Source organism: Acartia tonsa, chromosome 14, assembly GCF_053477335.1.
Source record: "Acartia tonsa isolate MP-2025a chromosome 14, ASM5347733v1, whole genome shotgun sequence".
Taxonomy (NCBI): domain Eukaryota; kingdom Metazoa; phylum Arthropoda; class Copepoda; order Calanoida; family Acartiidae; genus Acartia; species Acartia tonsa.
Window position 1 is genome coordinate 11880947 of NC_137273.1, and position 26007 is coordinate 11906953.

General features: G+C 35.8%; 2 protein-coding genes across 4 annotated transcripts in view; both read left to right on the forward strand.

The window, feature by feature from the left end:
- The window catches only part of LOC145305740 (uncharacterized), a 60181-nt gene that overhangs the window by 13445 nt on the left and 20729 nt on the right, over positions 1-26007 (forward strand). For both annotated transcript variants that reach the window (XR_013874697.1, XM_080147511.1), the window contains exons 2-6: positions 12928-13092; positions 13684-13774; positions 14263-14319; positions 15014-15081; positions 25676-25886. Coding sequence is in view for 1 of the 2 variants with exons in the window: in XM_080147511.1 (XP_080003637.1) it covers positions 12928-13092; positions 13684-13774; positions 14263-14319; positions 15014-15081; positions 25676-25886 (592 nt within the window). In the remaining variant the exon portion in view is untranslated. The remainder of the gene's footprint in view (positions 1-12927; positions 13093-13683; positions 13775-14262; positions 14320-15013; positions 15082-25675; positions 25887-26007) is intronic.
- Positions 55-11941, forward strand: LOC145305743 (uncharacterized). Of its 2 annotated transcripts, none has more exons than XM_080147515.1 (19): positions 55-260; positions 629-714; positions 1577-1736; positions 2241-2329; positions 2529-2586; positions 3312-3376; positions 3961-4048; positions 4427-4548; positions 4865-4972; positions 5842-5996; positions 6408-6531; positions 7348-7443; positions 8578-8709; positions 9336-9471; positions 9803-9950; positions 10466-10696; positions 10898-11009; positions 11459-11512; positions 11812-11941. In XM_080147515.1, the coding sequence occupies exons 1-19, from the start codon at positions 122-124 to the stop codon at positions 11821-11823; spliced, it is 2115 nt and encodes a 704-aa protein (XP_080003641.1). In that variant the 5' UTR covers positions 55-121; the 3' UTR covers positions 11824-11941. The 2 variants fall into 2 exon arrangements, with proteins under 2 accessions (XP_080003641.1, XP_080003642.1); XM_080147516.1 differs by having other exon boundaries at positions 6420-6531.

Here is a 26007-nt window from a genome sequence, read left to right on the forward strand (position 1 = left end):
TTGTTTGTTAATTTGATTATGACTCATGTATTGTTTCTAGCATTTAAAAGCTGATGTTTTTAGAAAAAAAAGAATGAAAGAATAATTTGGGAAAGTCCGCAATCTGAAATTGGAAAATAAAATGTCTGGAAATCTGGCTGATAACGCTGGTAGTGATCAAGCTGATAATGGCAGCATTAGTGATGGTAACAAGAGAAAACATTTGGTTTTGACCTGTGATTTCTTTGATGGTAAAGCAGTCCCGATTTTTAAAATACCCCAGGAATTAATTGAGATATTGATACTATTTTGTTTTAAACTAACGACTACGCCCCTAGAGGCCTCTACGTAAACTTGAGAGGGGGGGGGAGGTTGATTTCGACAATCCAATTTTAGATTTAAAAGAAAAAGTTGAATTTTTTTAGGGGATAGGGGAAGTCGACCATCTCCTATTTTTCGTTTTATTTTGTAGAAACGGACAGAGATCCGGTTAATTCTATATATGGGTAAAATTTTTATTATGACGCTGTAAGACTCGCTCAAAAAACCGAAACCTACCAAGACGACGAGCGGATCTTTTCTCATGTACGATAATGACTTGGGTTTATACAAGATGGTCATATTTTGAATATCTTAATTATTTCTGGGAAGGTTTTCTTTGTATGGAATAATCGGACTGACATGGAAGCTGCAGCCTGTAGATACACTATCAATAAGGAGGGGTTTCACTTCCAGGCAAATAAGATAACTATAAAATGATAACTATTTTGACATAGTATAGACAATGGGTGGTTCTCCTTAAAGTGCCAAAAAACCGCCTTGCCACTTACTTTTAAAATAATTGAATATTTGTTTTTGGATAATTTTTGGTGTGGTAAGGTTAGGTTATATTGGATACTAGGTAGCCCCGTAAAGTTAACCACTGCACTGCATAAAATTGCCCCGCTTTATTTTCAATTTATCTTAAAAATGCAGAGGAGATTTCTTTGGAAGGCGTTAAATTTAGGTATAAGGTATAACCAACAAGTAAATTAAATCCTAAATAATATTTGGGGGGCAAATGGAGAGGTCATCAATATTTAAAGAAAAAAATGCAAATTTTGTTTCATAAGTTGACTTCTAACTCTTAAAAAAAAAATTTTTTTTTCATTTTTACCTGTACAGAGAGGACCTGGAGGCCTGGAGCTCCGGAACCTGGAGGCCTATCCAAAAAATCTTAAAACTTGGGAAAATTCATCATATAAGAATGATTTTATCCCTAATAACCTATCCTCTCAGTCCAAAGATAAAGCCTATGCTCCCTGTTTACGCAAATGTGTCAAAACTCCCCCCCCCCCCCCTTGATAAGAGAAAGGTCGGGGGAATGGTTAATGTGGGGATCTTATGAAACATTTTACATGTGGATTCCTAATATGAAGTTACATGTGGATTGCTAATAAAAAGTTACATGTGGATTCCTAATACGATTTAAGAAGATCTATTGTTTGGATATTAAACCTTATTTTTTACTGTTAAATTACAGCAATGCAACGCGATTTGATATCATTTTAAAACATTTATCAAATCCTTGCATTTTATAGTTATCTCTGCTTTTCAGGGAATTGCCAAACATTTTGGCACTACCTATGGAAGGGGGAAAAAATTTGTAACACTAGTGAAAGCGATGCCAGATGATTATAATAAAAGTACCTTTGATCCAAAAAATTTGGCGGCAGCTGACGGCACTTATCATTCGTTGTATGTTGGAGGATTTTTAGGCAAAGTTTATCGATGTTAAGAGCGAAGCAACTCTATAACTATAGTTTGTAAGATTCATTTTCAAAGTGACAAGCGAGCACAGAACCCCAAATCCCCCTCTTATTTTAGATATAGATATTGTATAAATAGCACAGGGAGAATTTTAATTTTCATTGTCCCCTAACCCCACTCGATGAGGCATTTTGAGGGGAAACTGCCCAAATTTCTAGTATAATATGACTAATCATCTTCACTAGTTTTGTACTTATCTGTTCTTTTGATACTTATAAAACCAGGAATGAAGGGGTCATTTGGTTGTTTATTACACAAGTCCCCAAAGTCTTATAATAACGTTTTTTTTCCTCTTTTGGCATAACAACCTTGTAAACTTTTATTGAATTTTGATTGGTTGGTTTATTTAGTTGAGTGTCCAAACGTTTCAACCACTAATTGTAATATAATTTTGTGTGTCATCATTGTCTTATCCCGTTCCCTGTGTAAAACGTAGATAAACTTTGAAACAGGTGAATTTACTGATGCTTCTGAGGCTGACTTACAAATGGTTAAAAAGGAAGAAACAAATCAGTTAATTGGACTTCAATTAGCTTATAATGTAAGACTTATTTTTGTTTTATTTTATACGGATGTATGTTGCTTATATAAAAGAGATATTTTTAAGACTAATAGTACGCTTTTAGGATAAGATTCCTCGCAATTTTGTAAACTTTTTTTTTATTCGGCGGGTGGTTTTTTTGGTGGAGTACTTTGAAAGATTCTGTGACAAAAAAAAACAACATTTTTTCTGTATTAAGGGAGCAAGTGTATTTGTGAATGGTCTGATGTGTTTAACAGTTACATTAGTAAGACAAGGTAAGTCTTATTTTCAAATAGAGTTCTTTAACACTGTATCACGTGACTATACATTGAGATCCACAGAATTGGCCTTAGCAGGGTGTCGGAGCCGTATAATTTTGATGCGGCTCCGGCTCCTACCTTAAAATTAATATATCATTTTTTTTTCATTATTGAATTTGATAAAATAAAATAAATAATATAAAATATTTTGCTTTTATTTCATTAAAGCTATATAAAAGTAGAAGGATGTGTGTCTATTTGTTAAGTAACAATAGTTTTTCAGTTTATTATATGGAAATAGACCGTTGCCAAATTATAATATTACTTTAAAAAATCATTTTTAGCTAATCCGGAGCCGGAGCCGTTTTTAACGAAAAATACGGATCCGGCTCCGGCTCCACCAATAATATTGCTGCTCCCGGCTCCGGAACACTGGGCCTTAGTATAAGAATCGGGGAATAAGTTCTAATTACTTACATTTTAAGTACATGAGCATTCTAAATACGAATACATTTTGGATGAAACCATTGATATCTTTACAATACAATTAGAATCCGATTATGTGATTGAGGTTATTTTTCATTTTAAGTCTGATTTCTATTAATATTGGTCCTTATTTTTCTTAGTAATAAAAATATGATTAAATTAACATTTCATGAATTTTCCTTATAAAAGGGTTTAAAACAAGTACTTTATTTTTTTCGAAATTTTAATGGAGTTTTTCATGTATTTATATTTAGGTAATGTCAAAATGCCCGTTGCTGTTTCACCAAATGAAATTTTCGAAGTAATTTCTACACACAAAAGGAAACTTATTTTGATTTTTCACTCTTTGTACTTATGAGATTTATTTTTAAAATCGAAGCATTTCTACATTTAGGGTTCAGTTTGTACGTTCGTACCGGATAATGGATAAAGAATGCGTTGTTAATTTGACCGGGGAAAAGTGAAAAGTAGGTTTTGGGTAAAATCCGCAAAGGTTGTGTGTTTTAAGTTAAAAACACAATAAAAAATTATGTTAAATTTTTTAAAAAAAAATTTTGTCTATAGTTCTTTTCAATAAGAAATACACATATTTAGTAAATATTATCGTATTACTACTATTTTTAAGCCTTAAACACACACACCTTTACGGATTTTACCCGCAACCTACTTTTCCCTTTGTCGTCAATTTAAGTTGCTAATATGGACCTCATTTATTAGTTCGATCGTTCATCCGGTATAAGGGTAGGTGAGTGGGTAAATATGGTTGTTATTTTAGTCAGCTGCGAGTATCACTATATTACATGAGTACATGAAAATCTAGTGCAACACATCCATTTAGAAATAGAATATAAACCTTCCATTCGATTTAATAAAATAAACATAAAAATCAAAATGTTATTTTTTAGTTTCCAAATTTTAACATATCTAGTTTCACCCTTCGTAGAAGATGAAAATTTAATCAGAATAGTGGTTATCCCCTATAACCAAGGAGGTAAGATTTTTTTAATTTTATGTCTTATAATAACGGGTAATTTACAGGAAAATGTAACTTTTAAAAAGTTGTATTGATAGCAAATTGGCCTGGTACCAATTATCTAAAGGGGCGTTTGCATAATATTTAACGACCTGCAAACAACCCAATTAAAGATTTCTTGAATAGGAGAAATCTATCAGCTCCTCTGTTAAAAAATAGTTATTTATCGCATATTATTATAGTCAGCTTACCGCGGATATTAAAATGAAAAAAGGATTAATTCCAGTTTTGTTGTAACCAATAATTTTATGCTTTTTTATTTTTATTGATTATAATACGATACGATACATGATTTTGATGTGGCTTGGTACCAGTTCTAATCCATTCTTGTTTTAGGAACATATTTAAACCCCGGAGAGACACTAGGCAACGTCAATTTAGTCAAATCCTCAGACTTTATAAGACCGTCACTTAGAATTAATTTTTCTTCCATGGCGCAAGTTCTTTCTTTATTATGGGTGAGTTTTTTTTTAGCTTTTTGGTACCTAGTAAAGCTTTTCTACAAGTTGTCATGATCAATATAAGAAGAGCCTAAAACTCTGCTTTTCCCTCAAATCACTGAAAACTTTTAAAGATTTTAAAGTCTTCTTATCAATTGTTGGTTAGGTAGTTATAGTAGATACTTGGTTTAAAACCAAGAGGATTAAAAACAATGGCAAATATTTTAAGTTGACCATTACTCAAAAAAAAATAGAATTTGAAAGCAGATTGATTTAATATTTATTGCTCCTTTTATCTTACAAAAAAACTAGTAATGAAAATTCTATAATTTAGAAAGAAAAAGAACCAAAATTTGTTAGTAAAGAAGAATTTGATAAATTACTGAAGGCTGAAAGATTAAAGAAATTACAGAAAAATAATGAAGTGAAGCAAAAAGATGAGGTTAGTTATTTACTTTAGTAGCGAAGCTACTCAACAACTAAATCTACCCGTCAGTCTATACTTCCTTAAAAATTTATGGTGGAAACATAATTTGCAAGACTGTTATAGAGAGGCGGCTGAAATTCATTAGCAGCAACTTTCAAATGGGCCTTAGGTTCACTAAATGACAAAATTTTATTGGTTCCAAAAAGTACTGTTTTATGATAAATCCCCAATAATGCTAAACAAATTTACCCTCTCAGTAGATTCTTATTATTGATTTATAAGTTTGGTAGCTACATGTTTGGAACCAACCAATCAAAATTCAATAAAATTACTAGGTATAAGATTTTGAGCCAACAAATAATTACTAGTGTATTTTAAAGTCACCCTCCCTACTTTTCAACTAATCTAGACAACTCCATATGTACTAGGGATGGCAATCCGTCAAATTTTTGGACCGGATTCGGATTCTTACAAGAATCCGTCAACAAAAATGGCGGATTCCCGCGGATTCTTATTTTTGGCGGATTCCGGATTCGGATTCTGGATTCTAGCAATATTTTAAAAGGCTTTTTTTTAAATTAAGTGCTACATATATCCTAAAAATTAATGTTCTTGGTGTTCTCTATAATTCACTTCCGAGAAGCGAACCAGATTTTAAAAGATTTTATAAATAATGATGATAATCTTTGCCTTCAAAAAGCGGGAGTTGAAAGAAAAAAACTCAAGACGCCAATTTTAGCCTACCAATTAAGAATCCGAATCCGCTATCAAAAAACGGATTCCGGATTCGGATTCCAAAATTTACCTAAAATTGGGCGGATCCCGGATCCGGATTTCCAACCCTAATATGTACCATAAGTATTTTTTCAAAATTTAACTATTAGGCAAGAATACAAAGATCTCAATTGATCCAAAAGCAAACAGAAGAGAAAAGGAAACTAAAAGAAGAAAAGTTGATGCATGATCCCTATGCATGTTCTACCCCGGAAGTTAAGCAAGCCCTGGCTAAGGCCAAAAAAGAGGAAAAAACTCAAGCTAGGTAAGAATTTTTTTTTTTTGGGGGGGGGGAATACCTAAAACTTGCTTAGATGCTCTTAAATAGCCTAAAACCATGCGAAATCTTTACGGTTATTTTTTCGCTTCAAAGTGTATATACAATTTTTTTTTAGTTCATACTTCTCGTTTATGTATAAATGTTATCATCCTTGTATACAATTCTATTTGAAAACAATTCTTCACAGGGGTGTATATTCTGCACAAGATTTATTTATTTTCCCCGGCTACAAATTTTTTTTATTTTTTTCCCTCCTAGTTTTTTCCAGCAAGGAAGGGGATAAAATGGAAAATATTTCAGAACTCTTTTTTTTTCATATTATGCCCCCTTGTACATATTTTTTATTATTTTCACAAATTTGAAAATATACACCCCTGATTCTTCATGTTGCTTAAGTGGAGTGTATAGGATGAAAGTTGATGAGAATTTACACAAACAAAGAGAGGAATATAAAGAAGCCAAGAGAAAAGAACAGCAAGAATTTGAGAAAATGCAACAGCAGGAGAAAGCCAGGAAATTGGTATGATAATTCTGTATTTTGTTCAGGGGTGTATATTCTGCACAAGATTTATTTTTTTCCCCTGCTACAAATTTTCTTATTTTTTTCCCCCCTAGTTTTTTCTCACCAAGAAGGGGGGAAAGTGGAAAAATATTTAAAGAACTCTATATTTTATTTATTTTATCCCTCCTACCACACATTTTTTTTGGTTTTTTCACCAAGGAGGGGGAGGAAATTGAAAAAATGTTTTCAGTTTTCTTAATTTTTACATTTTTTTTCCCTCCAACCACTTATTTTTTATCCCCCCCCCCCCCCCTGAGCAGGGGATCCCATGTAGAATATACACCCCTGATTTTGTTTACTAGCGCCTACGTGCCTAGAAGCCTGTAAATCGACTACCCAATTTTTATTTTATTTTATATATTTAAAAAGAGAAAGTAAAAATATGTATTATGGGGATAATTTTTTCTAAGTGAGATTTGGGTGGTAGTAAAGTAACCTTACCCCAAAATAGTTATAGACCTTCCCAGGACCTAAGAGAAACTATCCTGTAAAAGAGAACCTTATCGGTTTTGTAGTTAGCAGGTTCCTTTGGTAGAGACAGACACACAAACACAGTTTTTTCTCTTCCAGACCATAATTCGCATAATTTTATTTGTATGTCATAAATATTGGTATAAGATTAAATAATCCCCACCTCCACATTCCACACGTAAATAAAATCGTAGGTTTTTGGTTTAAGAAATTTTGAATATATTCTACAGTTACCTAACATTTTGAGCTTAAGATTTTTTTCATTCACATGCTGATTCCCAATAAATACTTATTTTTTACAAGGCTGGCAAAAATTATGTTTTCCAAGAAGGGGTTGTAGACAGCTTACAAGAAGAAATAAGAAAACAGAAAGAGGAGAAAGCTAAACAGTTACAGAAGGCAGGCGAAATTCCTTTTTTTTATGTAAAATGAACAAGGGGGGGGGGAAGTTTTGACACATTTGCGTAAACAGGGAGTATAGGCTTTATCTTTGGACTAAGAGTATAGGTTATTAGGGATAAAATCATTCTTATATGATGAATTTTCCCAAGTTTTAAGATTTTTTGGATAGGCCTCCAGGTTCCGGAGCTCCAGGCCTCCAGGTCCTCTCTGTACAGGTAAAAATTAAAAAAATAATTTTTTTTTTGAAGAGTTAGAAGTCAACCTATGAAACAAAATATGCATATTTTTGAATGTTATTCACATATTTGAAGAAAAAAACGCATATTTTGTTTCATAAGTTGACTTCTAACTCTTCAAAAAAAAATTTTTTTTTTCATTTTTTTGGGAGTATAGGCTTTATCTTTGGACTAAGAGTATAGGTTATTAGGGATAAAATCATTCTTATATGATGAATTTTCCCAAGTTTTAAGATTTTTTGGATAGGCCTCCAGGTTCCGGAGCTCCAGGCCTCTAGGTCCTCTCTGTACAGGTAAAAATGAAAAAAAAAAAATTTTTTTTGAAGAGTTAGAAGTCAACTTATGAAACAAAATATGCGTTTTTTTCTTCAAATATGTGAATAACATTCAAAAATATGCATATTTTGTTTCATAGGTTGACTTCTAACTCTTCAAAAAAAAAATTATTTTTTTAATTTTTACCTGTACAGAGAGGACCTGGAGGCCTGGAGCTCCGGAACCTGGAGGCCTATCCAAAAAATCTTAAAACTTGGGAAAATTCATCATATAAGAATGATTTTATCCCTAATAACCTATCCTCTCAGTCCAAAGATAAAGCCTATACTCCCTGTTTACGCAAATGTGTCAAAACTTCCCCCCCCCCCCCTTAAAAAGAAAAGTAATGAGAGATTGGTCATACTCCCCTGTACCAAAATTTTGCCTATGTACATTGATGTTTTTTTAAGAAACACAAATTAGCAAAAATAAATGCTAAAAAATCTGTAAGAATATTATTTTCTGACTGTTTTTTTAAATTTGTAAATGGTATTAGATTTAAAGATGTGTAAATTGTCCTGATTTTTTAAAATTATGTTTGTGTTGTTCATTAACAAAATAAGGAACTTTATTTTCGCAGGAAGCAAATAAAAAAAAAGATGCAGAAAATAAAGCTTTATGTGCTTGGAGAAAGGCCAATGGTATTACCAAGCAAAGAGTACAGAGACAGAAAAGAATGGAAAGAAAAAAGGCTGAAGAACCAAATGGTCAGGTAAGAAAACTTGGTTCATTAGTTGTTGGGGATTTTCTTAATAATGTCCTCTAATTAAACAGAGTTAGGCTGTAAATTAATCATTAAGCTCTTAAATGGTAGCTACACAACATACTAACTCTTTATGTTCTAAGTTAATATAAAAAATATAGGATATTAGGATAAGGTGAAAAAACGTTCCAATTAAGAATCTGTTATTTTGCTACATAAATATGACAAAAACTTAATTCACTGGTTTATAAAAAGCTTGTTCTGAAAGCAGCAACATATTGAAGATTTTCATATTATATCAGTTTATACAATACATTAAATAGTCAAACAAGAGAAATAAGCGACATCCTGATATGTAGGTTTTGTGTGCCTCTTATTTACAGATAGGCATTGTGAATCTTTGTAAAGTTTTCGTTACTAAAAAATATATTTTCCATTTATTGCTTGTTTGACTTTCACGAAACAAAAGAGCATTACTGATCAGCGCTATTATCTGAAAGCGTAGGCCTTTCAGTGTTTGAGAGGATTTATGGGTATGCCTCTGGTCATCTAAAAAAAAGGATTTGTAATGTACTTATAATAAAGCAGTGTACTCCTAAGATAGTTTACTTTTTTGACATTTTTTTTTCTTTTAGAGTGCAAATGTGACTCCATCTTATAGCATGCAACAAAATGATCCAAGAAATTTGAATAATAAAAGACCCATGAACCAATCTTTCATCACAGGCTCAAATTTAACTCCAGTTCCAGAAAAGAAATTTGCTGGAATAGGTATGATTGTGTTTATTGCAATAAAACTGTTATTATTCATAGTTATAAGTTTCATATTTAGGAAATATTGAAATATTTTTATATTAACTAGAGCTAGACATGCAGAATGGACAAAAATTCCATTTTCTGGAATTTTTACTAGTCACTGCACTGCTTAATTGCAAATGTCAGTGGTTTAACTTTAACTTAGGAATTAGAAATAATAAAATGTTTACAAAGAATATTTCTTGTTTTGTTTAACTAGTACTGCAGGAAAACTTTGTTTTTATGGGATCATTGTAATACTTTTTAAATTAACTTAATCTTATTTTCTCATTTTTGATTGTTTTAGGTTCATCAACAGCTATGTTAGCCCTGAACCCCTCTCCACGACTTGGCCTAGGACAATGGGGCAACAATGGGGGCATGGGAAATCAAAACGGGGGCATGAACAATCATATGGAAATTCAAAACAGTAGAGGCTATACAAATCTTAAAAGGTATGATTATTTCTTAGTAGCGAATCTTCAATAAAATTATTATCTTTCATAGGAAGGAATGTCTCTTATAAAATAAAGGCCTCTAGTAGCGAGTAAAGGGAAAGGGTTGAGTAGACCCACTGCACTTAAAATTGTAGTTTAAAAAAAAGGTAAAAAAATTTGACGGGTAATTTTTTTCTATGGGCGATTTCTCTTGGAAGGGTGGTGGTACCCTTCCCACAAATAGTTATAAACTTTCCTAGGACCAATGAGAAGTTTCACTGTAAAGGAGAACTGTATCGGTTGTTTTTATCAGAGTTCTTATGTATATTTAGATCATGAAAAGAAAACGAAGTTAAGGGTTTCGTCGTATTTTCACAATAGCTTTTCTTCTCTTTCCTGCCCCTGCTGGGGCTCAAAACCTGCGGAGCAAGCATTATCATTTATCTAATCTAACCTTAAATAATCTAAAAAGAGCTACGGTGAAAATACGTCGAAACCTGTTTTCTTTGCGTGATCCGTATCTTTTTATTTAGTGGAGTACAGGACTACAGCGTACCTAATAATTATCAGAATAATTTAAATAATGCATTCAACAATAGAAATCCTGAGAATATCAAATCACAAAATCCAGCTGATAGATATAGAGAAGAAAGCATGTATGAAAGACGACCTACTACGTCACAGTTACCAAATCAAAGTGATAAGCCTCAGATACCAAAACCATTCACATCTGAAAAAGATGTTTTAGAGGAGGATATTATAAGGTATAATTACATAATTTACTGATAGGACTTTATTAAGCACTCTTTCTTAATTTTTGGCAAACCAGATTAATAGCATAAAGAATGAAAGCGTCAATCTTTGCAGAGATTGGTTTCATGTAATGTTTTGCAACATTTCTTCTGGGCATAATTTTCTTTTTTTTTCTGATTGTTGGAAAGGCTCAACTTTTTCTCCATTTCTAGAAATGCGAATGGAGACATTGATATTGATAAAACGTTGGAGAAACGACGGATAGCCAGAGATCTGGAGATTAAAATGATGGAGGTTGTGTTAAGGAAAAAGAAGCTTTTGGAGGTTAGTGACAAAGAGCGTCATTTTTTTTCGCATTATTCCATGAAGCATAATTAAGATCACTTGGACCTTGCGCATTTGACTGGAAGCTTGCACTCAATTTTACGGAATATTGCAAAAAATGACGCTCTTTTTAAACTTACAATATTTGAACATCTGTCCGTAACTGAAAGAGAAAGCTATATGTATTTTTATCTCATTTTTGTTGCAAAGATTATTCATTCACTGTTATTTTTTTGTCAAACAATAACCTTGGCAATTGGTCTATCTATATTCATATTCAATTCATTAATATTTAAAAAATAAAAACAAATCTTATAATCTTATAAACTGATAAAAACTCCCTTAAAGAAAATAATATAATAATGATTAATTTCAGTCAGCGTTAAGTGGGCTAAATTAAAAAATACGTTGTTTTATAAAAAAACATCTGTTAATCAAATTACTTTTAGGAGCTGAAAGCAATAGAAAATGCAGAAGCTGAACTAAACAGAACAAAAAATGAGGTATATTATTAATTTTTAAATAAGGTGGAGGTAGGTTGTGTTAAAGTTCCGTAAATGTGTGAGTTTTAAGGCTTAAAAACAGTAGTAGAACGATTTTATTCACTAAATGTGTGTTTTTTTTTTATTGAAAAGAACTATAGACAAAAAAAAATTAAGTTAACATCAATATTATCGTTGTAACTGTTTTGGGAAATCTTAAGCGGTTAGCTATATCAATCGGTACATACAGTCGGACAAACACCCTATTACTTTCATTTACGGATTATTTTTTGTTACCAAAAATATCTTTTTTTATTTAGGGCTTTTACTGAGAAGGATTATGTGTTCATGGTCAATATTGTTTTATGTAAAATCTAACTGATCAAGTACCTTTTAATGTTACAGTAATTAGTTTATTATTCTTTGTAAATTTTGTTGTTTATTTTGTTATTAGCGTAGCTACCTAACAATTGGGTCTTTTATTGCGTCCGTCGTACTGTTTGCTCCTCAATACAAATGTAAACAAGTCGAACCGTTTTATGACTTTGGACAAAAAAAAATATTTATTTATCGTATCGTACTATAGACAACTTTCCGTAGAAATTAAAATGAAAAATTATGAGATTAAAACGAGTTTTGTTAGCCTGGCCCCTGGGGGTATTGAATTTATGTTTTTTGTTCTAATATTTGTGGAAAATTCTGTATTACTATGCTATTCATGATTTTTCAGTATGGCTGAGAACCGGTTCTAATCCACCGGATATTATTAATCTGTCTCGAAGACATACTGGAAAAGAAATTTTATCTTTTACTAACTTTAAAATATTTATTATATGTTAATGTTAAAATTTAAAGTCCTTTGTTGGTTAGTTCTGCTTCGCTTCTATAAAAATTGTTATCTTTGTTTCAGATAATTAAAAAAAACACAAATATTTGATTGAATAGCGTGAAAATGGACCAGCAAGGAGAAAATGAAAAATTGGATAAAAAGGCACTGAAAAGACAGGCTTTAGATGCTTATAGGTTAAAAAATACACTACGACCATGTAACATTGATTTGTTATTCAAAATACCACAGGAAAATAAATAGATCTTTTAGTTTTAGATAGGGAGGGGATATTTGCCTGTTTATCACACTAGTCCCCAAAGTCTAATGATAAATGTTTTTTTTTTATTCGCTAACCTTTCACCTTTGGGGACTTATCTTAAATTTCATTGGTTGGTTCAGTAAGTTGATTGTCCAAACGTTTCAACCTCTAAATTGTATTCTACAAAAGGGCTAATTTTGTGTATCGTAATTGGTTGTACGTCAATTTATCCATTTAGATACCTGGCTCAACTTAAGAAATAAAGATTCTACAAACTGTTGATTGTTGACCTTTTCGAAAATCTGTTCCATATCATGAAAAAAGATCTGTTTTTTAATTGGTCTGCAGGTGTTATGTGTGAAAAGTGTTACTAAAAGATCATTCAACACTAAAAATGACATCACTGTTGAGTACAATATATGTGACGGTGGTCTTATGGGAAGTAAAGAAACTAATTTTGTTGGAAAGTACCATTGCAAGGAGGGAACATCAAGATTGATAATTTTGTGCAAGGTAACCTTATATAATCTAGTATATAAAGTAGCAAAAGAAGATTGACTGAAGCTTAGGATCTCAACAACTACTTAATTTAGGCAAGCTCCACATAGGGCATGGGATGGTTTTAGGATATTTTATTTTCATATATAAGACATCGGCTGGTGAATTGTTTAATTGTTTTTGAAAAATAGTTTCTATGTATATTTAAATAAATATATTTCGTATATTAAATAATTAACATTTATTTTTTTGTTCTGTGTTTTTTATACTTAACTGAAGTCTTAAGTACCAAAATAAGCTGGCCATTTGTTTACCTACTATAGTTTATTTTATGGTGTCACCGAAATTAAAGCAGGGGTGCATATTCTGCAAATTTGACCCTGCTAAGGGGAGAGAAAAAAAATAATAATTATGTGGTTGGGGGGGGGGGGGGGGTGGTAAAATTAAGAGAACTGATATTTTTTTGTCATTTTCTCCCCTCCTTGGTGAAAAAAAAACTAAAAGAAAATGTGGGGGGGGATTGCACAGATTGTAAATTGAATTATTTGATTTTCTTATTTTACATTCGCAAATAATTTTCTACTTCTTAAACTGTTTAATTATCAGGTGGTCCCCGAGGGATTTGACAGCAGTGCAAACAGCCAAGATCAGTTGTATGACCCTGCGGGGTCCTGTCATAAAATTACTTATTCTCAGCAGGGACAGAAATGAGGATTCTATTATTTTGAAAACCTTGTTGTCCATAAAGTCTTAAAACGGTCAGTCATACTTACGATACGATAGGATATTTTGGCAAATACTTTTATGATTTTCAATTGTATTAGAATCTATTACCTTTATCTATTATACAAAGTAGAATGATGTCTGTCTGTTTGTTTGTCTGTCTGTCTGTCTGTTTGTTTGTAGCGAAGTATCTCGCTAACCGCTGAACCGATCGGGTTCTCCTTTACAGGGTAGCTTATCATAGGTCCCGGGAAGGTTTATAACTATTTTCTTGGGGGGTGGGACACCCCACCCCACCCAAAAAAATTAAAATAGTGGGGTCGACTAAGCTAGAGGCTAGGGGCGAAGCCGCTAGTTCAATATTAGAGCGGCAAGATTTCATCACAAATAATCTAGTTTCCAATAAATTAAATTGTTGTACTTTGGACATATTTTCAGAATCCATATTTCTGTCTGATTAAAAGGTGGATACTGATTCCTCCAACTTGGATATTGGAACTTTTACTTTCGTCATTCACGAGGAACAGATGATTTTTATCAAAAGGAAGCCTAATTGGCCACAGGAATAAACTTTCAAGTTGAAAATACTTTTTTTTTTATAAAACAGTTACCTATATAACTTGAAATGTGCAATAAATGAATTTAATATTTTTGTCTGAGATCAGAGATGGAAAAAAACCAGGTTTTTTTAAAAAAGAACAAACCAGTTGGTTTTTTTTTTGGTTTAAACCGTTTTTTTTTATAAAAACCAGGTTTTTTTGTTTTTTTTTAAATAATATCCAAATTATAGACCTGCCCACCCCCCTCTTTTTTCACCCCCCCCCCTTTTTTTCTCACCCCCCCCCCCCCAAACAAACTTAATAAAAAGATATAACTGGAAAGATAGGCCTTCGTATAAATATTTTTTTAAAAAACCATTTAAACCATCCCACCTTGGTTTTTTAGGTTTTTTTAAGCTTGTTTTTTTGGTTTAAACCACTTGATTTAAACCACGTTGTTTTTTTTATGCCATCTCTGTCTGAGATATTAAAATAGAATTTATATTCTATGCTTAAAAACTTTGTCAAATGTAAAAGTCAATTTTGTCACTTCTATTGTGGCTTACACAACTCAAAGTTGTTGATTTAAAAATTAAAATAGTATCAGCACAGCATATTCTAAATTTGTAGATTAAAATATTTTTATTCTTTCTTGACTTTCAAATCTAATGTAAAGGGAGAGGATAACGCAAGTGGATTAAAGAATGAAGAATCAAATCAAGATCTTTGTCTTGTTTATCAGGTAACAAATACACGTATTACACATGAATAGAGAAAAACAATAGGTACAATTTTTTTGTCTTAAACAATTGTCAATTTTAAAGGAATAAAGTGCATGTAAGAAAAATGATTTCAAGCATAAGTAAAGTTACCATCAAACATTTACAATTATGTATAACAATAAATAACAAACAATTAGATATCACTAAATTAGTCGTCACGCTGTTTTTGTGACAGTTTAAATCATTGAACAGAAAAAAATATGACTAATTCAACCTTAAATGCATTTCGTGCAACTACCCCTTTGTAGTATTTATCTGTTTAGAGGCTCAGAAACTCCTCCCTATCTACGCTTATGGATTCCCCCCTCTGGCTAGAGGCGAAGACTCGAACCTGCTACTTTCTTCAATGAGAAACAAAGAAACCTAGTTGTAGTTTATATTATTAAATTGGCTTAATTTTCCTTTGAAATTTGTTTCTTCTTAAATTTAAAAGACCAATTTATTTAAGTATCAGACTAGAAAATTGTATTTATGTATTTGGCCACGTTTAAAATAATTTAAGATATTTAAAGCAAAACTCCATCTTTTTTACACTGCGTGGTCAATCCTTAAAAAGGTAGATTCAATAAAAAGATTTGTTTGTTAACAATTTATATGTAAGAATCTTGTAATGTTAAATTGTAAATCCATTTGAATTTTAACAGTGAAAATGAAAGGCATATTATAATTTCAGAAGTCAAGCAAACCTATTAAAATGAAACTCCAAGTACTATGAGCTTATTGCAAGGTAAAAACATTTAAAATTCTACAATTAGATGAGAGAAAGACAGCCCATAAAATAATGAAAAGAAAACGGGGATAGGTATAAATAGAAATTTGAAATTCAGATGTTAACAAATTTCCAATCTCATGTGAGCTAATTTAAGGATTGACGGGAAACGGTTCTGTTGATATTGCAACCTGGGACGGCCGGGAAGCTGGACTTGTGGACTTGGACCTTCGTGGGCCTCAACTAGCCATTGAGGAGCTGCTTTAACCCACAGAATACTAGGTAACTAATTTGTTGTTGGAACAAATAAGAAAAATTAATAATCATGAAGAAAAGAAACTTGTACAAGGCATATTTCTCCTCCATGCTAATGATACTTTCCTTTTTAAGGATTGGACCCAGTATTCAAGACAAACTGGTGTAGCTAGAAACGGCTCCTGCTACAATTAAAGGTACGGTTCTTCAGTATAACAACATATAAGTCTAAACAAAATTGCTCCAAGAAAGATTTGAAATTCACATATGCCCAATCCTTAAATAATTTCCCACTAAATTATTATCTGCTAGTCATCTTATGAAAGCCAATTTTTAGAACACTCTGTGGTGAAGAAAACTTGAACGCCGGCTTTGTTTGAAGAGGCTGGTTGAGGATCTCTGGTGTAACATCTGGGCCAAGTTGAACGTGGAGATAAAAACCTTGCGAAGTAAGTTATATTTAAATAAGCTCAATTCTTAAAAAGTACTTGTTGACAATTCAAAATGACTCTTATATTCAAGTGATAAATGCCTAAGAATTTCAAAGTAGAAAGCCCAAACCTTAAGAAATTAAACATATTTATTGTAACTTTTAAAAATAAAGAAACTGTTGTGTTTTTTACTTATTGGTTTATTTTTCTTTCAGGTTTGTTTTAAACCGTTGTAAACGTGTATCAACAACTTCAGACTAAATCTAAAATGGGTCTTCCAGTTTTGGGCCAACAGAACAGACCCCACTGCCTACAATAACCTGGGTAGGACAGTTTAAAACAAAACTATCGTCCACCCAGAACGATAGATGCCTTCGGATATTGACAGTGACTCATCAATCCCTAAGTCACCTTCACCGTCACCCATCCATGGTTACCGGTCGAGTTCCGTAGACCACCCCGAAGGTATACACCAGAGAGTTCAGGCCAACATAGAATCAGGGCTGAACGATTTCCGAACAGTTTCAAGTTCTTCTACACCACGCGTCACTAGAAACTTGGACAGAAATTTAACATTTAGTTATAGTGACATATCCCTGGCGGGAATAAACAAATTACGTGAATCACCCAGTGACGAGCCACATCAACGTTTAGACAGCTTGAGAACTGTTTTTAGCCAGGCTGATAATTTGCACAATATAACTACTTATTTTGTGCCCGAGTGTTCCGCCGAAACCGGCGAAAATACTAGTGCTGACAACACTCAGAGTGATAGTGATCGGCCAGGGTCGGCCCTTAGTGTTGAAACAGTAAGACAGCGGCCGCCAAATCCGCCGCCGCCGCCAAATCCGCCGCGCCGCCGCAGCATGGCGCCGACTAGTGTACAAAAACATTTGAGTTACTGTGAAAAAAGTGTTTTTATTTGGAACAATAATTATAGTTTGTTAAACCCAAAGACAGTGCCGTTAAACCAAATTGACCGGCTAAGTGATGAAATCCAGTCCGTCGTCGCAGACTTAACGTCGGCAATCTTGTATTTCCAAGCAAACGATTTACCAGAAATCTTCACAGATGAAATGCAAGAATCGGCTAGAGGTTGCTTGTCTGATTTCAACACCTTCCGAAAGACAATGTGGGATGAAGGTGATATCAGGAGGGTAGCCGCCGTCACGGCAGCTGCCGCCGCCGCGCCGCCACCGCCGCAGACCACCGCCTCGGTACCCAACCCAGCTGCTGCAGTTGCAGCCCAGAGAGTTGTTGACAACAAGGAAAGTGTAAAAGCAACTGCCTTCTCAATCATTGGTGGATACAGGGAGTTGGCGCGGGCCAGAACCAGTTCTACTCAAGTCCTAAAATCTTATGATGTACGTTTTAAGCAGCTGAGTGAGCAGAACCGTGATTGTCAGAAAATGATTGATGACCTTGTTAAGTGTGGGACCCAGTGTGGCGATATATCGTCTGTAACTGACCTGGATACATTCACCCGTGATTTGTGTACAGCCCAGAGGTTATGTAGAGAAAACATAGCGGCTTTGCATGACGAACTTGGACTCTTGGCCGGGGTTCAGGATGCTGGAATAAACCGTGTAAAGCTGACGCCGCCAAAATTCTCTGGCGAATATTCGGCGGGCAGCCTTGATTTCTACTCGTTCAAGACACAATTGGACCAGTACTTTGACCTCACTGGAGGCTTTAGTGATGCTGAAAAGTGTATGAAACTCAAACTGGAATGTGCCCAGGGCTATGCAAAGGAATGTATTATGGTGTACGAGTCGTATAAGGATGCTATGGACCAGCTGAAAGTCGTATTTGGCAAACCAGAGCTGTTGTTTTCATCTAAAGTACAAGAAATCAAGTCATTTGGAAATTGTCCTGACGGCCTTGTGGATAAGAGAAATTGGGTTTTGAAGTTAGAACAGAAGTTAAAGGCTTTAAAGGCGTTGGCAGTCACCCATAAAATCAACGACCTGTTTGAGAGTTCTAACATTCTGGCGGTCATCTTAAGTGCACTCCAGAAGGATGACAACCAAAAATTTGAAAAAGTTCTGATTAAGCAGAAGAAACTGGACCCGTTGAGCCGCCAAACAAAAAGTGTTATTATTGATAAGCTGCTAACCTTTTTAAGTGACTTGTCATGGGAGGTGACGGCTAAAGTCGATATTGCCATAACCTCCGGCGGAAAAGGTTTCTATGACGTCACCAAGGCAATGAAGATGGGCGGGAAAACGGTACACAAATACAGCGCCATCCCGGGCGGGGAGCCCGCCGATCCTGTTGATGAACCTGACTATGAAACAGCTGCGGGCCTGCCCCAGCTGCCAGCCACCAGCCCCGCCTGTTCCACACCTGCCGCCAGTACCCCAACCGCCGCAGCTGCGGCCCATATTGCTGCCGACAAGAAAAAGGTTCCCAAAGGGAAGGGAAGTAAACAAAGGACAAATCAAGTTAGTGATAAGCCTGCTATAATGATGAACAAGTCTACCTACCCTAAAGAAGTAAGGTGTTCTCTCTGTGATAAGAAACATGTGTCCCTCGCCTACTGTGAAAAGTTCCAAAAGATGTTGGTAAAAAGAAGGTTTGGTGCCTTGATAAAATCAAAGTGCTGTTATAAATGTTTACGGTTGGATGCTGCTTTTGACTACGACAACCGTGAAGAATGGTTTAAGGAACATGCTGAGTTCTGTGACAACACCTGGGTCTGCAAGGTTGGTCAATGTGAAAGCAAAGACGAGATGTATAAGAACCACATACTGGTCTGCTCGAGACACATAAATGAAAACATGGAACGTGAAACAGAGTTTAAGGCCAGCTTGGATCAAGGAAAGTTGGGCACTGACGCAAGATTTTTCTTTGCTACCTATCATTCTGCTGGAACCAAGCCAAGTTGTGATGAGGCTGCGTTTGCGTCTGTTCATGATGGTGCAGGAGATGTTCACATTGAGCCTGATGTAAATGATTGTCCTGTTTATCTTCTCCAATATGTTGCTGGTAAACATAATGAAAAACTGTTATGTTTCTATGATAGTGGATGCTACAATGCCTGCTTGTCAGAGCGGGCATATGCTGCGCTGGACACTGTTACTGTCAGCCCCGGCCCGACAACCCTGGAAGTAGCCGGCGGCACACGAGTAACGTTACCCTATGGAAACGAAAAGTTTTGGCTGGAGTTAAATACACAGAAGGATAAAAAATCTGTTGCAACGTTACAAGGGCTGAGAATGGTGGAAGTTAGTTGTAAGTTTCCTGTGTGGCCGCTGGCAGATGCCTGGCAAGAGATAGCTACTGCGTACCAGAAAGTACATCCTGGAGCTGCCCCGCCAGCCGTTGAGCCTGATATTGGCGGCCAACAGGTTGATATCATGGTGGGTATTCGTTATTCACGTTATTATCCTGTTTTAAAGTTCACCCTTCCTAGTGGATTATCCTTGTATGAAGCTAAAATACGAGGATATGGCGGCCTCCAAGGAGTGTTGGGCGGCCCCCATTCTGTGTGGAAAAGTGTCATGGCCAATTCCAACTTTTTGGGAGCCAAGGCATATCTTAGTTCTGAGTTTAAAGCTTTTGATTTCCAGTGTAAAGCTCTATGGTGTGATATGGGAGTCTTACATGCAGACCAGCCCCAGATAGTTAGCCCGACCGGTGTCTGTTATCACCCCCAACCTCACCCCCACCCCTTTTTGGATGAAGACAGCAATTTTGTCCAATGTATTTACGCAGCTGGGCCTGGAAAGATGTTGCGTGAATACCAGCTGATTGACGAAATCGGTTCCCAGCTTGGCTATCGGTGTGTAAAGTGCCGCAACTGTTCTGTCTGTAAAAAAGGTGACTTTTTGGAGGAAACCTCGCTTAAGGAAGAGGCTGAGCAGCACCAGATTGAAAACAGCCTTGTGTATGACGAGAACCAGAAGAGACTGTTTGCCCACCTGCCGTTTACGGAGGACCCAGAGACGGCTTTGGCCGACAACACTTATATTGCAGAACGCATTTTAAGTTCCCAACTGAAAATTGCCAACAAAAGTGAGGAAGCAAAGAGTGAAATCCTTCAAAGTTTTAATAAACTTAAAGACAAAGGTTTTGTTGCGCCAATTTCTTCATTGTCACCAGCAGAGCAAGTCATGGCCAACAAGAGTGGCTTCACCATCCCCTGGAGAGTGGTTCACAACAGCAGCAGCCTGTCGACGCCGACGAGGATCGTTTTTGATGGTTCCAGCCGGACCAAAACGGGCAAGTCCTTAAACGATATATTGTGTAAGGGCACCAATCAGCTAGGTAACTTGCTTCATTTGTTAATTAGCTTCCAGTGTGGAGCCGCAGCCCTGACCGGAGACATAAAAATGGCCTACAACTCGATACGATTGTTTCCTCAGTATTACAGGTACCAGAAATTTTTATGGGTTGATAACCTGGATCTCATGGGTGCTGTCTGTGTTTATGTCGTCCTGACTCTTATATATGGAATAAAAAGCAGTGGAAACCAGACTATCCATGGGTTGACAGTGGTTGCAGATGTTGCAGAGGCAGATAAACCAGATTTGGCCATTGGGGCTGATACTGTACGCAACAAGGCTTATATGGACGATTTGGTGGCGGCCTATGCTGATAATGATACACGGGACAAGGCAGCAGAGGCTGTGGTTGAGGTCTTAAGTTATGGCAATCAAGAGGTAAAGGCTATTACTAAAAGTGGCGAAGCCCCGTCTGAAGCTGTATCAACTGATGGTGAATCTGTTGGAGTTCTTGGATATATTTGGAGGCCTCTGGATGATACTATGGCCTTGGATATTAAACCCCTGTATTTGGACAAAGTAAAGAGAGGAAAGCTCCCGGAGGTGGTGACAGGTGACATTAAGGAGGCTCTGAGAGGTAAATTTACAACAAGAGTTGCGCTCAGTAAAACGATGGGCGTTTTTGACCCGCTGGGGTTAGCTGTCCCCAAGACGTCAAAATTGAAGGTTGACCTAAATTATGTCTGTTCGTTACGGTACGAGTGGGATGTTTTGTTACCTGAATCTTTGCTGGACACCTGGGTTGAAAACTTAGAAATGATACAGGAGCTGAAAGACCTGAAATTTCAACGGAGTATCTTCAACAATCATGTGAATGTGGCAGCTGGTGTTGTCTTAATAGTCTCAACAGATGCAAGCAGCAGTCTGGCGGCAGCTTGTGTCCATGCCCGAATGGAGCTTCTTGGAGGAGGATATATATGCAGGTTGGTAACGGCCAAAGCAAAGCTTGTAGGCAAGTCCACTATCCCCAGGGCTGAAATGATAGCATGCTCCATGGGCGGAGCCCTCGGACACCTGGTGAAGCGCAACTTTGGAGACCATGTAAAACAGGTTATATATGTCACCGATTCATTGGTTGCATTGTATTGGTTGCATAGCGACTCCAGACCCCTCCAGACGGGAGTAAGGAACCTGTCCATCCAGATCCGGCGGTTCTCCGACCCGACTGACTGGCACCATATTGAATCTGCTGGAAATGTTGCTGATATAGCCACCCGCCCAGATGCATTACCTGACATTGGTGAGGATTCTGACTGGCAAAAGGGACGACCGTGGATGGTTTTGAGCCGTGAAGAAATGCCAATAAAAAATATTGAGGAGGTAACAATGGATCAGCTGACTAAAAATGAGGCCAGGAAGGAGATAAAACTAAAAATGAGCAAGGAGATGGTTATGGCTAATTTTGGAGGTAAAATGACAGAAAGGTATGCTTTCAGTAAATATCTTGTTAACCCATGTAAAGTCTCGTGGCCAAAGTACATCCGTTTGAATGCTATATGTACAAAGTTGATAAATATCTGGCGTGGGAAGGCTGATAAACTTCCAAGTGTTGCTGGTACACTGGTTGTTAATCTGACAGAGGAGGAAATTGAATTGGCAGAGAGGAAACTGTTTTTAAAAACAACGTTGGAGGTGGAAAAGTTCAATTGTGCAGACAAATTGAAGAAAATAGGCAAGAAGAAAGATGGAGTCCTCCTACACACTAGCCGAATACTGCCTGGAGGAGAAGGAGAGCTAGCCGATGCTATGCTGGATCTTGAAAAACTTGCCTTTGCCAAACCTGTTCTTGACCGCTATTCCCCAGTTGCTTATTCAATAATGAAGTATTGTCATGAAAAATTGACACATCATGGAGGGTCAATTTCATCTGTCAGAAAAAGTTATGAGATTGCATTCATTCTTCAAGCAACGTCATTGGCCACTGAAATCAGGAATAATTGTGTCTTTTGTAAGCGTTACAGAGCTAAAACAGTTGAAGTAGAGTTTGGAGCTGTCGACCCGAGTCGGTATAAGGTTGCGCCAGCATTCACAACAACTGTTATTGATATATTTGGGCCTGTAGACGCGCGCTGTGGGTATGGAAACCATAAGTCACCTTTGAAGATGTGGGCTGTCGTGTACAAGTGCCCAACAACTCTAGCTGTTGCTGCTTACTGTATGCAGGGGTATGATACAGAGTCGTTCCTTTCTACGTTTACAAGACATGTGTCCAGGTATGGAATTCCAGCTAAGGTAAAAATTGACGCAGGCCCCCAGCTGGTAAAAGCCTTCAAAGAAATGGATGTTTGTGTTGCAGACATACAGAAGTTATTGAACCAAGAGAAAGGTTGCAGTATTGAGTTTGATGTATGTCCTGTGAAGGCCAAGAACTATCATGGAATTGTTGAGAGAAGTATCCAGAGTGTCAAGAATGTATTAAATGTTGTGTTCAAGGGGAGAAAATTCACACCAATTGAGTTTGAAACTGCTTTAAGTTACTGCACAAATGAACTCAATTCTATGCCAATCTGCTTAGGTTCCAGGTATACCAATCTTGAAAACCTTGATCTGATCACCCCCTCAAGATTATTGTTGGGACGCAATAATCAACGTGCGCCTGGTGGCCAGCTGACAGTCCAGGATCCAGGTAAAATGTTGGAAAGCATGGAGGAGATTGAACGGGCATGGTGGAATGCATGGAAGGAGCTAAAAGTGGGTGAGTTTGTCCCCAGACCTAGTAAATGGACAAAAGCATCAGATCCTGTCAAAGTTGGAGACATTGTGATCTTCAGGCGTGAGACAGAAAACGCTATAGGCACGTGTATTTGGAGGATTGGTAGAATAAAGGAGGCTGACAAATCACGTGATGGAAATGTTAGAAAGGTAACAATAGAATACAGAATTTATAAGGAGAAAACCATGAGAACCACTACGAGATCTGTTAGGGATGTTGCCGTGATTTGGAAGGAGAGTGAGGTGGATTTTGTTGGAGATCTTGCCGCCGCCGATTTTGAAGCCGCCGCCCTACTTATGGTCCGTAAGTAAACAAAACTCTATCTTTCTAACCTCTTTCCTATAAACATTATTATTCCACTTTCTTAGTGATATGAACCTTTGTTTTATAAACATTTTAAACAATTTTAAACATTTTATCTGATTATATTTGAATGTAAAAAGATCTCGTGATGTAAAAGTCTGAAAGTCTGAAAGTAAAATATGTGATACAAGTATACAAAAGATCTCGTGATAGTCTGTTGAAAATATATGTGATAAAATTAGGATAAAAAAAAAAAAAATATGGAAAGTTAAGAAACCACTCAAACCAAAGTAACCCAAAGCTCAAAGTTAGAAACAGCAGGGAGTCGTTCCTGAACCTTTTTTCCTTGGGGGAGTGTAGTATTTATCTGTTTAGAGGCTCAGAAACTCCTCCCTATCTACGCTTATGGATTCCCCCCTCTGGCTAGAGGCGAAGACTCGAACCTGCTACTTTCTTCAATGAGAAACAAAGAAACCTAGTTGTAGTTTATATTATTAAATTGGCTTAATTTTCCTTTGAAATTTGTTTCTTCTTAAATTTAAAAGACCAATTTATTTAAGTATCAGACTAGAAAATTGTATTTATGTATTTGGCCACGTTTAAAATAATTTAAGATATTTAAAGCAAAACTCCATCTTTTTTACACTGCGTGGTCAATCCTTAAAAAGGTAGATTCAATAAAAAGATTTGTTTGTTAACAATTTATATGTAAGAATCTTGTAATGTTAAATTGTAAATCCATTTGAATTTTAACAGTGAAAATGAAAGGCATATTATAATTTCAGAAGTCAAGCAAACCTATTAAAATGAAACTCCAAGTACTATGAGCTTATTGCAAGGTAAAAACATTTAAAATTCTACAATTAGATGAGAGAAAGACAGCCCATAAAATAATGAAAAGAAAACGGGGATAGGTATAAATAGAAATTTGAAATTCAGATGTTAACAAATTTCCAATCTCATGTGAGCTAATTTAAGGATTGACGGGAAACGGTTCTGTTGATATTGCAACCTGGGACGGCCGGGAAGCTGGACTTGTGGACTTGGACCTTCGTGGGCCTCAACTAGCCATTGAGGAGCTGCTTTAACCCACAGAATACTAGGTAACTAATTTGTTGTTGGAACAAATAAGAAAAATTAATAATCATGAAGAAAAGAAACTTGTACAAGGCATATTTCTCCTCCATGCTAATGATACTTTCCTTTTTAAGGATTGGACCCAGTATTCAAGACAAACTGGTGTAGCTAGAAACGGCTCCTGCTACAATTAAAGGTACGGTTCTTCAGTATAACAACATATAAGTCTAAACAAAATTGCTCCAAGAAAGATTTGAAATTCACATATGCCCAATCCTTAAATAATTTCCCACTAAATTATTATCTGCTAGTCATCTTATGAAAGCCAATTTTTAGAACACTCTGTGGTGAAGAAAACTTGAACGCCGGCTTTGTTTGAAGAGGCTGGTTGAGGATCTCTGGTGTAACATCTGGGCCAAGTTGAACGTGGAGATAAAAACCTTGCGAAGTAAGTTATATTTAAATAAGCTCAATTCTTAAAAAGTACTTGTTGACAATTCAAAATGACTCTTATATTCAAGTGATAAATGCCTAAGAATTTCAAAGTAGAAAGCCCAAACCTTAAGAAATTAAACATATTTATTGTAACTTTTAAAAATAAAGAAACTGTTGTGTTTTTTACTTATTGGTTTATTTTTCTTTCAGGTTTGTTTTAAACCGTTGTAAACGTGTATCAACAACTTCAGACTAAATCTAAAATGGGTCTTCCAGTTTTGGGCCAACAGAACAGACCCCACTGCCTACAATAACCTGGGTAGGACACCCTTTATTTATATTTAGGGAAGCACGAAGAATATCGAAGGCTTAACTTGTATCCAAGCAAGATTTGCCTACCCGGGCCTCTCTAACACCCAAGTACCTGTCAATCCGCAAGACATTTATCACGTGACCAAAACTAGCGGAAGTTTTATTATTTTGAATCCGCTGGTTTCTCCGTTTCCAGAAGATGATAATCTGGTAAGAGTTGTGGTCATTCCTGATAGTGAGAAAGGTAAGATAACCTTATTTTTGTTGATTTAGGATTGTTTGGGGGTTGGGTTGGATAAGGCTGCCAAAAAAGATTATTTTGGCAGTCTAAATTGTAAGCAAAAGCGTCCGAGATGCTTTTTTTA